Consider the following 12,773-nt stretch of genomic DNA (forward strand, 5'->3'; position numbering starts at 1 on the left):
GAGACATGAACAAACATCGCTTTTCATTGACCTCACAAATCAAATACATGTTTTACTCATTGGATGTAGTACACACAAACATTATGACATGAATATAAGCTTTTTGGATGACATAGAAAACTGAAAACGTAGTTTGAGACCTGGTTTGGGTGAGGATTTTTTTAAACAAATGTTTTACTGTGTTATCTGTTGCAAACAGCATGCGTCCTATGATATGGCACTCTATGACATTCATCTTATAGTTTGTGTCCTGTGTGTGTGTTTGTGTAGTGTGTGTGTGTGTGTGTGTGTGTGTGTGTGTGTGTGTGTGTGTGTGTGTGTGTGTGTGTGTGTGTGTGTGTGTGTGTGTGTGTGTGTGTGTGTGTGTGTGTGGACATCTTTATGTACTGCTATCAAACATGATCATCTTCCACTGTAACTTCTTCACAGTACACATGGCTGGCTTTTTAGATGGGAAAGAAACAATTGGCTTCTCTCTGTCTCTAAGGCATCTATGCGCACAAATCTGACTACCATGGCAACAGCCAACCTGACTGGAGGAGGCTATCGGATTCTGCCTGCAGAGGAAGCTTAACGGAGTTTGAGTTCAAGCAGGAGAGGAGAGATGTTGCCTCTACCCTCCCTGTGAGTTTTGGTCAGCAAGCTGTGGGTATCCTTTGACTCAGTCTAAAATGGCTGCCATTCCTCCATGCCCCAGCAGCCGGAGGGAAGATAGTTCTCCTCCGTGGCCACAAGCGGTGCCCAGGATTGGAAGTTGTGCACTCCCGTAACTTTTGGAGTCCCATATTCTTCATTGTCCTCAGAAGCTGTAAGAGAACTAACAATTATCACACCCTCTGGTTTTAATGTCCGTAAGCCAGACAGTTCACTGGTTCTCCTGTCCATGCTTTTCTGGAGAGTGGGTGCAAAATGAATATTGTAACCAACAGTTGGAGGGCAGGGGCAAACGACAGTTATCACAAGCAGACCATTACCTATTTCCCACAACGCATCACTGTGCATGGTCATCAGTCCTCAGCATATTTGTTGTGATTTTTTTTTTTATACCTGGATCATCAGTTTTCATATCTGGGTCGTAAATATTAATATGCAGGTCATAAGTGTTCATATCTGGTGTTCATATCAGTCTGTGGGTCTCTGTGTCTGTTTCACCAGGTCCCGTAGGAGTCTGTTTCCTCTCCGGTTCAGCTGTCAGCATGCAGGGCAGCAGCCAGGCAGCCTCTCCAGGTCGTCCAGTCAGTCACCTCGGCCAGGGGGCTTATTATTTACAAGGACACGGTGGTGACGATGGGTGATGATGCTGAGGCGGACAAATCGGTGAGTCTATCTACTTGTGTGTGGAAGTGTGTCTATAAGCTTAGTTGTAGCTGATGAGGGGCTACTCGGCCAGGCAGTCACCCCAAAGGGAGTCATACAAAGGGGGTCATGACGGTGGAGGAGTGGCGCAGTCCCTGGATGGCAGCGTAGGGGCCCTGCTGGAAGTAGTGGTGGTAGCGGGGCATGTGGAAGGAGGGGAAGGAGGGCCCGCCGCCCTGCATGGTGCCCGCCAGGGTCGAGTGTGTCAGGGGCATGCCCAGCCGGCTGTAAGGTGGCAGGGAGCCCTGCATGGGGTGGGGCAAGGGGGTGGCCAGGGAGGCGCTGCTGGAGCCCATGGCAGAGAGGGACTGGGGGTGCTGGAAGCCTGAGAAACCAGAGGTGGCAGTGACCCAGGAGCTCAGAGAGAGGTTGTCAGAGGCGGTGAACGCAGAACCTTAGAGTGAGATGGAGAAACACTGTTAGATACCTCTTACTATAATACTGTCATTGATGTTGCACCACATTGACTCAGCAGCATTCTAGTGCTCCATTTATGTGAATGACGGTTGTTTGAATTATTTGGTCAAATAATGAGGTAGTAGTACCACTGCACGGCCCTCATTTGGCTCATTAGCATGATGTGCATCTTGTGAAACGTGTGTGATGACATCATCAGTGTGTGACCAACTCTCTTACCCCTGTGTGCGGTGTGGCCGTCATCCCCCAGTGTCTCCTCCTCACCTGCGTAGGTGCGTATGGGCGACCGTGCGTACGAGTGCTTGTGGATCAAACTCTCAACACTTTCCCTGCAGCAAAAACCAAAGAGAAAGGCCCAAAATATATCTCTATGTTCACACTTAAACATATTGGTACATTCACACCAAAATATGAAAATATCCTATTCTAATATAAAATGTACATTCAGTCCAATATATACTGTATCTGCATTCACACCAATACCCCAAAACAACTCACCAAGATATATCATGTCTTTGCAGTAACCTATAACCCAAATTATATCTTTTATAGTTACACTGGTGACAGACAATACTGAATGTACAGTATGTAGACAATAGATACACAATATATCAGCACACACAATATATCTGCACACAGTCTATATATCTGCACACAGTGAATATATCTGCACACGGTCAATATATCTGTACACACAGTCAATATATATCTGTACACACAGTCAATATATCTGTACACAAAGTCAATATATATCTGTACACACAGTCAATATATCTGTACACATTAGGTACTGTATGTAAAAATAACGAGCCCATAACAGTATAGTTATAAAGGAAAATGTACGGTCTATAAAATGCCAGTGCAACAAAATCACACATAATGTAGCCCAGAATACACAACAACATTTTTCAATAGTTGTGATACCTCTTTCTCTTTGGAGCATAAAAGCAAAGCTCCTTCTTTTCTAAGTATCAAAGTACATAATTAAAGCAGTGTGTGTGTCTTAGTCTTAGTCTGTGTATTCTAACAAAAAGTGCATTAGTTCCTGTGAGTCTTGTCAGACAGCGTCTCAGTGACACAGAGAGGGACAGATATGGTGGTGGTGGAGGAGGGTCGGTTGGACAGGAGTGGTCTGCATCACAAGAGCCATGCGTCCACATTAGCTCCCCAATTAGGTTAGGAAAGTGCAATATCTGTCAGCGGCGCAGTACAAATGTGCGTGTGTTTTTATCAGCTCTGGCCTGTCCGGCACAGAGGCCACAGTAGGCCACGACGCAGGGGGCTGGTTTCAATCAGTCACAGCAGCCAATCAAATTACACTGTGTTTTAGTGCAGTGGCCGACTCCAGACTAATGTGATTTCTGCAGCTCCCTGAAGATCAATTGATCAGATCTAATTCACAGCCCTCAAAAAGAGAAAGCCAGAAAGGGGGAGTTGGTTGTCTGGCTGTCTCTTGGCAGTCTTCGACTTTGCTTGTTTGGTTGGGAAATGGCCTGGGATGGTCTGATTTATCAGATGATTTTGGCAATAGTGCTGGAATTGGTCAATCTAAAAAAAAAAGTGTGTTTGTTTGGCTGTAGGTCATAAAAATCCTTTGGATTGGAGTGTCTGTGTGTGTGTGTGTGTGTGTGTGTGTGTGTGTGTGTGTGTGTGTGTGTGTGTGTGTGTGTGTGTGTGTGTGTGTGTGTGTGTGTGTGTGTGTGTGTGTGTGTGTGTGTGTGTGTGTGTGTGTGTGTGTGTGTGTGTGTGTGTGTGTGTGTGTGTGTGTGTGTGTGTGTGTGTGTGTGTTAGCCAGAAGTTTATAGTAGGGTGGGTTGGCATTGCACCCGGGGAAGTCACTCAGATAACCAATAGATATCTATAGAAACAACAATTTCAGACATTTACTGGCATTGAAATAAAAACCAACACTATACTGTAACACAGTCCTCTGTCTAGTTGCAAAACAAATTCAATGTCCTCTCTCCTCCTTTTTCTCTCAGTTTCTCTGTAACATACACACACGTATGCAAAACTGTACTACCCCCCCCCCCCACACACACACACACGCGCACACGCACGCACACGCACACGTACACGCACACACTCCTATTGAGCAGAAATAAATAAACAACACGGCATGTGCACTTGCTAATGAGTATATAGCTCCATAGCTAGCTCCTAACACGACTACTCTCACCCCTCTCTCCCAGTTCTATTCCCCTTGTTAATCTTATCCGCGCCGGACAGAAATAAACAAACAGGCAAAGACATAAAATTCCCTGTACCTCTCCATGTCCGTCAGTCGGGAGGAGTCTCGGAAGCCTTTCGCAAACGGGTTGCTGTCGATCTTCAGCTTGGTTATCTGGGAAGAAAGAGGCCCGCAAACAGATTAGATGCTATTTTCTCCTTTCTCTCTGTCTCAGACTCTTATCCCTCTCCCTTTCTGTCTGTCTCGCTCTCTCTATCTTTTTCCATGGGATAGCCAGACTAAACACACAAAGGGAGTCAGGGAGGACCTGGGTGGCAGAACTGGCTTTAGACAGAACTGAACACACTCCCTTTGCATGTTGTCTGTAAACCAGCCACACAACCCCCTATATTCAACATATTGTCTCTACCCATAAACACTATCCAGCAACAGAACACGTCCTCCCTGGTGACCCCTGGGTCATGTTCACTAGGCACCATACGGAAGAAAGGAGAAGGGAGTAACTGTAGTCAAATACGAAACGCTTGTTTTGGTTTTCCGTTGTGTGCATTAATAAATAAGAGCCTGGTATAGAACAGTTGAGTAGTGATTTACTGCTCACCAGCTGGTTCTGGTAGGCTGTGACCGCGGTAAAGACAGTCTCGGTGAAAACGAAGGTGCGGAACTCCTCTGACTTGAGGTTGAGAAGGGAGGCGGTGTGGTCCTTCTTCTTGATGATGTGGACCCGGGGCTGGTACTTATGCATGGAGTTTAGTATGATCTATAGGGACACAGAGAAGGCAAAACACTGGGTTAGATAGAGAATGAGAGCGAGATGTGGAGTGAGATGACAGGAAGTAGAAAGAGAGAGCATGGTGATAGAAGAGGCAAGGTGATCGAGTGAGAGAGGATGACTGGGGTGGCAGTAGAGAAAAGATAAACATGTTAACAGCATGTAGTCTGAGACACATTTTCCTCAGCTCTTAGCTGTTCTGCTTGATCTTGATCTTCTGTGAAGATGCATCCTGACGAGACTGTCAGCGAGCAAATAGACCGCCATTGCCATCTGTTCTATTGGCAAACATGCAATCACTGGAGAACAAACTGGATGAGCTCTGTTTGAGACTATCCTATCAACGGGACCTGAAAAACTGTAATATTCGACGTTTCTCAGAGTCGTGGCTGAATGAGGACATGGATATACATCTCACTGTTTTTTCTATGCATCGTCAAGACCGGATGGCAGACTCAGGTAAGAAGAAGGGAGGAGGGTGTGTCTCTTTGTTAACAACAGCTGGTGCACGTTCTCTAATGTTAAGGAAGTCTCAAGTTTTTGCTCTCCTGAGTTAGAATACCTCATGATAAGTTGCAGACCATACTTTCATCTATATTTTTCGTAGCTGTCTATTTACCACCACAAACCGATGCTGGCACTAAGACAGCACTCAACAAGCTGCTTATGGTTATAATCAAATAAGAAATGCACATAACTCTATCCTCCTGCTTCCTGCTTCCATGCAAAAACACAAACAGGAAGTACCTGCCTGGGACTCTACCCACACACTTACACATATTTACACTGACACCCCAACACACACATACACATACACACACTACATATGCCCATACACACATAACATGTGTACACATGCATACTGACACCACACACACTCAAACTTAAACACCACATACGCTGCTGCTGAAGCTCAGTTAATTATCTATCTAAGTGGCTAGTCACTTTACCTCTACCTACAGTGCATTCGGGGAAATATTCAGAGCCCTTCACTTTTTCCACATTTTGTTATGTTACAGTCTGATTCTAAAATTGATGAAATACTTTTTTCCCTCTTCAATCTACACACAATACCCCATAATGATAAAGCGAAAAACAGGTTTTTAGACATTTTTGGAAATTAATAACAAATAAAAAACAGAAATACCTTATTTACGTAAGATTTCAGACTCTTTGCTATGAGACTTGAAATTGAGCTCCTGTTGCATCCTGGTGCATCCTGTTTCCATTGATCATCCTTGAGATGTTTCTACAACTTGATTGGAGTCCACCTGTGGTAAATTCAATTGATTGGACATGATTTGGAAAGGCACACACCTGTCTATATAAGGTCCCACAGTTGACAGTGCATGTCAGAGCAAAAACCAAGCCATGAGGTCGAAGGAATTGTCCGTAGAGCTCAGAGATAGGATTGTGTCGAGGCACAGATCTGGGGAAGGGTACCAAAATATTTTGCAGCGTTGAAGGTCGGCAGGTAGCCTAGAGGTTAGAGCGTTGGGCCAGTAACCGAAAGGTTGCTAGATCGAATCCCTGAGCTGACAAGGTAAAAATCTGTTGTTCTTCCCCTGAACAAGGCAGTTAACCCACTGTTCCTAGGCTGTCATTGTAAATAAGAAATTGTTCTTAACTGACTAGCCTGGTTAACTACATTACATTTTTTTAAAGGCCCCCCAAAACTCAGTGGCCTCCATCATTCTTAAATTTAAGAAGCTTGGAACCACCAAGACTCTTCCTAGAGCTGGCTGCCTGGCCAAACTGAGCAATTGGGGGAGAAGGGCCTTGGTCAGGGAGGTGACCAAGAACCCGAAGGTCTCTCTGACAGAGCTCCAGAGTTCCTCTGTGGAGATGGGAGAACATTCCAGAATCACAACCGTCTCTGCAGCACTCCACCAATCACGCCTTAATTGTAGAGTGGCCAGACGGAAGCCACTCCTCAGTAAAAGGCACATGACCACCCGCTTGGAGTTTGCCAAAAGCACCTAAAGGACTCTCAGACCATGAGAAACAAGATTCTCTGTTTTTATGAAACCAAGATTTAACACTTTGGACTGAATGCCAAGTGTCATATCTGGAGGAAACCTGGCATCATCCCTACAGTGAAGGTGCTGTGGGGATGTTTTTCATGGATGTTTTTCAGCGGCAGGGACTGGGAGACTAGTCAGGATCGTGGGAAAGATGAGGGGAGCAAACCTTCTCCAGAGCGCTCCGGACCTCAGACTGGGGCGAAGGTTCACCTTCCAACAGAACAACGACCCTAATCACACAGCCAAGACAACACAGGAGTGGCTTCGGGACAAGTCTCTGAATGTCCTTGAGTGACCCAGCCAGAGCCCGGACTTGAACCCGATCGAACATCTCTGGAGAGACCTGAAAATAGCTGTGCAGCGACGCTCTCCATCCAACCTGACAGAGCTTGAGAGGATCTGCAGAGAAGAATGGGAGAAACTCCCTAAATACAGGTGTGCCAAGCTTGTAGCGTCATACCCAGGAAGACCAGAGGCTGTAATCGCTGCCAAAGGTGCTTCAATAAAGTACTGAATAAAGGGTCTGAATACTTATGTAAATGTAATATTTATTTTTTTCTCCATACATTTTCTAAAATTTAAAAAAATAAGTTATTGCTTTGTCTTTATGGGGTATTGTGTGTAGATTGATGAAGGGGGGGACACTATTTAATACATTTTAGAATAAGGCTGTACCCTTACAAAATGTGGAAAATGTAATGGGGTCTGAATACTTTCCCAATGCACTGTATATCTACATATCTACCTCAATTACCTCATACCCTTGCACATCAAATCGGTAATGGCCATGTTATTTGTATACATTATTGTTATTCATGTATTTACAGTATTCCTCATTCATGTATTTACAGTATTTCTATTTTGATTTTCTATTTGTTATCTTTAGTTTTAACTCAGCATTGTTGGAAAAGGACCCATAAGTAAGCTTTTCACTGTTAGTCTACACCTGCTGTTCACGAAGCATGTGACAAGTACAATTTGATTTGATGAAGACCATTTCTCCTTTATCTGACTCCATAGCCTATACTGTGTGGCTGTGTGGCTGTGGGGAGTTAGTCTGCTATACTCTGGTTCAGATCCCTAGGATTCACATCTAGATTCATACTGTATACTGTATGTGAGACTGTACTGGGCAAAGGAGGTGTGGTATAGTATGGTGTCCTAAGAACTGCCTGCATTCATCAACATTCAGCTACAATTCTCACAATTGACACATCTCAACTTGAACTTGTGCATGTATAGGAAGCAATGGGAACAAAACGATTTATTGTTTGAAATATGCAGGCTTATCTCAAGTCATAATTACTGTTCCTGAGAATGATGAAACAGAGTGAGCTGTTGAAAGCTGCCTGTTAAAAGCTGCCAGGTGCACTATAACATGATGTGTCTTGTGTCCGTGCAATTTCAAATGACTAGCCTACAAAACGACATTCACTGTCAAGGTTTTCGAAAATTATTATATTTGAATGCCAATTATTCGTGCGGTTAAAAGAGTGCACGAATCTCTCTTAAATTCCATATTGGTAACCATTAGAGATATTTTTTAGATCAACAGGAAACATGGTGTGTTTTATCCTATCTAATCAGCTTTATCGGTCTTTACTTGCGTCAAGAAGATCAAAATCCCATGACATCGTTCACATTGTTTAGCAAATATATATCTGGTTTTGTCATTATTTCGCATTGCTCTCGCCTTTAGGCCTACTCTTTTTATCTATCGAATACCACGGACATGCCCTCGAAATTAAACGTGTTTGTGTATAAATTCAAGGAGACGTTTTTCGCACAACCTGTTGGTTTGGTATGGTGTAGGCTAATCAGTGTATGATGTTAGCCTAATACTGTTAATAATGTAAATGAATGGTGTTGCATGGGACACATATTCCATTATTGTTATCGTTTAGGCACTATAGGCTGAGAGTTCTTTAGTTTAGCACATGTTTCTGCTTCTCGTTAAAATGTACGACGTATTAATTTCCCTTACCGAAAAAAACATGATTTGAATATAAAGAAAATATGAATTTAAATGATAAAATGTAACTGGATCTTCACAGGTGAAACCAAGCAACGTGTGGATTTTGAATCCAACACGTCTCTGATTTAGAGTTAAGAATAACTGAATTCCCAATAACATGTGAAAGAGATTTGGAAAAAATGATTTCCCATGAGAAAATTCCACGAGATTTTATGGAAAGTTTACAGAGCAATTCTTTCATCAATCATCTGCAAGAATGTTTATTTATTTAAACCGTTATAATCCCACCTAAACACAATTCCCGTACATATTTTAGAAATATCCCCCAAAATTATAATTTTCATTTGTCAATATTGTTTACACTTTGAGATAATATTTTTTAAATCCAATATTGCACGGGGAAACTCTCCACAAGTCCTTGATCAGTTATAAAACGAGGATAGCCTGTATGGGAGTTTTCTCGGGTTAGGCGATACAGCCTTCTAGTCATTTCATGTTTCAGTTCATGTCAGAAATAAAATGAATCTGCTTCAATGTTTCAATACCAATGACAAATCAATAACGTACGTGTCCATGTTGATCCAGCTCGTTGTTGGTGAGCTTTACTTTCTCGAAAGACACCATTTGTTTGAGCAGCTGTTCCCCAGTGAAAGGAGAGTCAGGGTGCACGTATAACCTGCAATATAAATACAATATGTATATTAAAATACATTTTAGAATTGAAAAGGTCTATGCAAACACAGAAAGACGTATTAGCATGCCATTCAAAATCAAAAGGGCCGATTTGTTCCAATGCAGACCTTTGTCGGTCAAGTAAAAAAATACTTCCAAAATGTATTTATCTAAGCCATATAGTGTATTTGCTATCCATATACCAATAATTAGCGTCATTGGCTACTACCACACACCATTTTGTGAATGCTTTTGACATTAACGACTCGTGCATAAAAGCCTCGCAGTGACGAGAGACGAGTGAGAAAAAAAAGTCACCCACCGTGCAGGCAGGGGGGGGTCCGCCTTGCCCGCCACGAGCCAGGACGACCTGTGGTAGGCGTATCGGTAGCGTTTGTTGTCGACCGGAACAATGTCCATCAGCACGATGTATTTGGCGTCCGGGTCCACCCCCGAGAAGGACACACGGATGGTGGGGAACATTCTTCTGTTGGAGGGGAAGAGAGACCGTAAACACAACGACTACACAAACCCACGCCAACCATTTTCGCTGAGGTAAATATTTACTCAAACCTAGGCTCAAAGTAAAATATAAGATGATGAGAATCATATTTCACTGAATTCCTTTGTCCATAAATATTATCAATAGCTCCCGTTTTGTATGAGGTTTATGTGTTTCCTTTATCTGTAGGCTATTTGATAAAACATGTTTTTGGCGTGAGGCATATTCCCTATATCTTTTTTAATAGATATTCATGGCAGGGAGAATATTTGCCTACAATATATTTTGAACAGCATTACGTTTTTCGAGGAATATTATTTTGCCTAAATGATGTAAATATTTATAAAAAAATGTTTTTATTTCTCAACATTTAGAGTTGTAAATCGATTACATAATTACCCTTAGACTATAAACATTTCCATGCATGGGAGGTGCGCTACAATGATTTGTGGTGCAATTATAGCACCGTTTACATATGTAAAAAAACGGAATATCTCTGCCGAAATTAGTCTTATTATAGGCTACATATTAATTGAAAAAAAATATTAATTGAGCCTGCAAAATACAAAACAGAACATCCAATTACCCAATATGACATGGGTAATCAGATAGGTTAATAACGGTATTATAAAATGTAGCTTTAGTTTGCGTCTCAGGCTATAATTGTCGTTCACATTTAAAAAGTAAAGGAGGCCAATAGGCCTACGTGGTGTCGATAATATAGGATTCGATTATATCATATTTTGCAGTGGGAAATTGAAGTTTACCTTCCGGATTTTGTGATGATCATCTCGGTGCCGAGATCATGGAATTTGTCCCAGAGTTCTTTGGTCTCTAAACTGCAGGAGATTTTGGCCATCTCCTCGCTGGGAACACTGGGGGTGGTGGGGATCAGCGGCTCTGTGCACACTGGAGGCGCGCTCCCGCTGAAATCTCCGAGCCCATCTAGAGAAGACAGCTCTCCCAAACCTTGGTTACAGGAGGACTTCTCCACGAATTGTTCTACGGATGAAAAAACACCATGTTCAAATGCTGGTTTCATTAGTTTATTTTTACTGCAGCTAAAACATATATATCTATATGTATATATATATGTGTGTGTGTGTGAGTTTTTACATTGCGTAGCCTGATATACGTTTAAAGCAATGTAAAAACTCATAGGCATAGATGTTTAAAGAATGTCATAAATTGGTTATTATTATTTAGCTTTAAATGAATGAAACACAACTGGCCCAGTAGCCTATAGATATATACATTCCAATACAATGATTTGTATTCAAATCGATTTAAAACATTATCAATACATGTGAGGGGTATTTGATAAATGCAAGAATATACATTAAAATTAAGATTAATGGTTTTTCTATTTGCTTTCCATTGAACGACATTAAATTAGCCTACTACAAATTTCAAAAGTGCAACTGAATCACAAAAACAAAATATTGGTTATTTCAGTAGGCTACAAATGGTCACTCTATTTCGAATAGATATTCAGTTAAATCGAAAACACTTTTTTTTTACTCACAATGATATACGTAGTTAACAAGAATGTGGCTAACAGCAATGTCCGTGTTATATTTCTCTGTCAGTAATTGCATACAGGTCTAGTCTACTAACCCATGTCTCCATGAATTCACTAAATGCTTATATTTATTTGACGAAAACGTTAAATTGTACTTTTTTCTTGGATAAATTGAAAGTCAACTTGATTGAATCAAATATTCAGCAACATGTTAGCAATTATCAGCAAGCACCACTACAGCCAACACAACATGATATTTCTGGATAGAGAAAATTCTGAAATAATGTTGATATCTCTGATTCATTAGCCCATACACTTTTTGTTGACCCTGGATACAATAATCGGTTAATTCAGAGCCTGTTCAGTGAACCATAGGCCTACTGAATACATATTTGCGTAGGCCTACATCTGTAAAATCCATCAATATTGTTTTATGCTCGTGCAATATTGTTTTATGTTCGTATATTTGATTGTTTCTTATTGTTGTGGCACTGTCGAGATGGAACCTGCAAGTAAGAATTTCCTTGGATGATGTATATCCATGCGTATCGCGTACATACGACTAATAAAACTTGGAACTGAAACTTTTGCTGACAGTCTATGACCGGGGGTTATGCACTGCCTGATTTTTGGACCAATATTTTGTGAAAGGTTATAAAAACATCGTCATGTGAGACATCTTAAATGAAGGTTCTCAGTCATTTCCCCATAGAACATAGAACATAGAACATTATGGCTATAGAAGTAGGCCTAGGCCTATAGACAACCATTTTTGTTCTCCATAGCATAATCGAAGTCTAGATTGATTTAAACAATCTAACAAACAATATAGCCAAGAAGGAAACTATCGATTGTAGGCTATATTGAAAATGTGAATTCTATGCAAGACACTGTGTGCGATCGGCTTACCAAGTGGCTTGATGGTGTTTTCATCGGTTTCCTTGTCCTTCGTTTTTCCACTTGACATGATAGCGGCTATCGAGAACGCGTTTGCCCTGGAGGAGAGCTGTGGCTTCGGGGAAGAGGTGTACTCCATGGTGAGAGTAGTAGAAGTAAAACGTCCAAAAAGCACAAACCGCTCGCGGAGTGAGCTCTGTTAGATTTATTGGCAGGCTGCACACAAAAACGCTGAAAAAAATGGAAGCTATTTCGACTGATTTTTGAACAAGTATGCGCTTCGTCTATTACAAAACAAAATTAAAACACTCTCCGTTTTTGACTCGTTGAACACATTGTTAAAAACCAACTAATCGTTGTGCGTCTCCACTCCAGTGGCAAAGTCTTCATTGGGACTGTTGAATCTTTGCACTACTCTTAATTTTAGCCAACCCCACTCCCCACT

The 12,773-nt window shown here is 41.8% G+C and overlaps 1 protein-coding gene across 2 annotated transcripts; it reads right to left on the reverse strand.

The window, feature by feature from the left end:
- Positions 1-269: 269 nt before the first annotated feature.
- Positions 270-12,760, reverse strand: LOC139573681 (T-box transcription factor TBX20-like). 2 transcript variants are annotated; one of them, XM_071397413.1, is made up of 9 exons: positions 12,341-12,760; positions 10,677-10,911; positions 9,730-9,894; positions 9,303-9,411; positions 4,566-4,724; positions 4,041-4,117; positions 2,272-2,298; positions 1,993-2,102; positions 270-1,750 (listed from the first exon to the last, which is right to left on the reverse strand). In XM_071397413.1, exons 1-9 carry the CDS (start codon positions 12,465-12,467, stop codon positions 1,410-1,412), a joined length of 1,350 nt encoding a protein of 449 aa, XP_071253514.1. In that variant the 5' UTR covers positions 12,468-12,760; the 3' UTR covers positions 270-1,409. The 2 variants fall into 2 exon arrangements, with proteins under 2 accessions (XP_071253514.1, XP_071253515.1); XM_071397414.1 differs by lacking the exon at positions 2,272-2,298.
- Between the last annotated feature and the right edge of the window lie 13 nt (positions 12,761-12,773).

Source organism: Salvelinus alpinus, chromosome 4, assembly GCF_045679555.1.
Source record: "Salvelinus alpinus chromosome 4, SLU_Salpinus.1, whole genome shotgun sequence".
Lineage (NCBI taxonomy): Eukaryota > Metazoa > Chordata > Actinopteri > Salmoniformes > Salmonidae > Salvelinus > Salvelinus alpinus.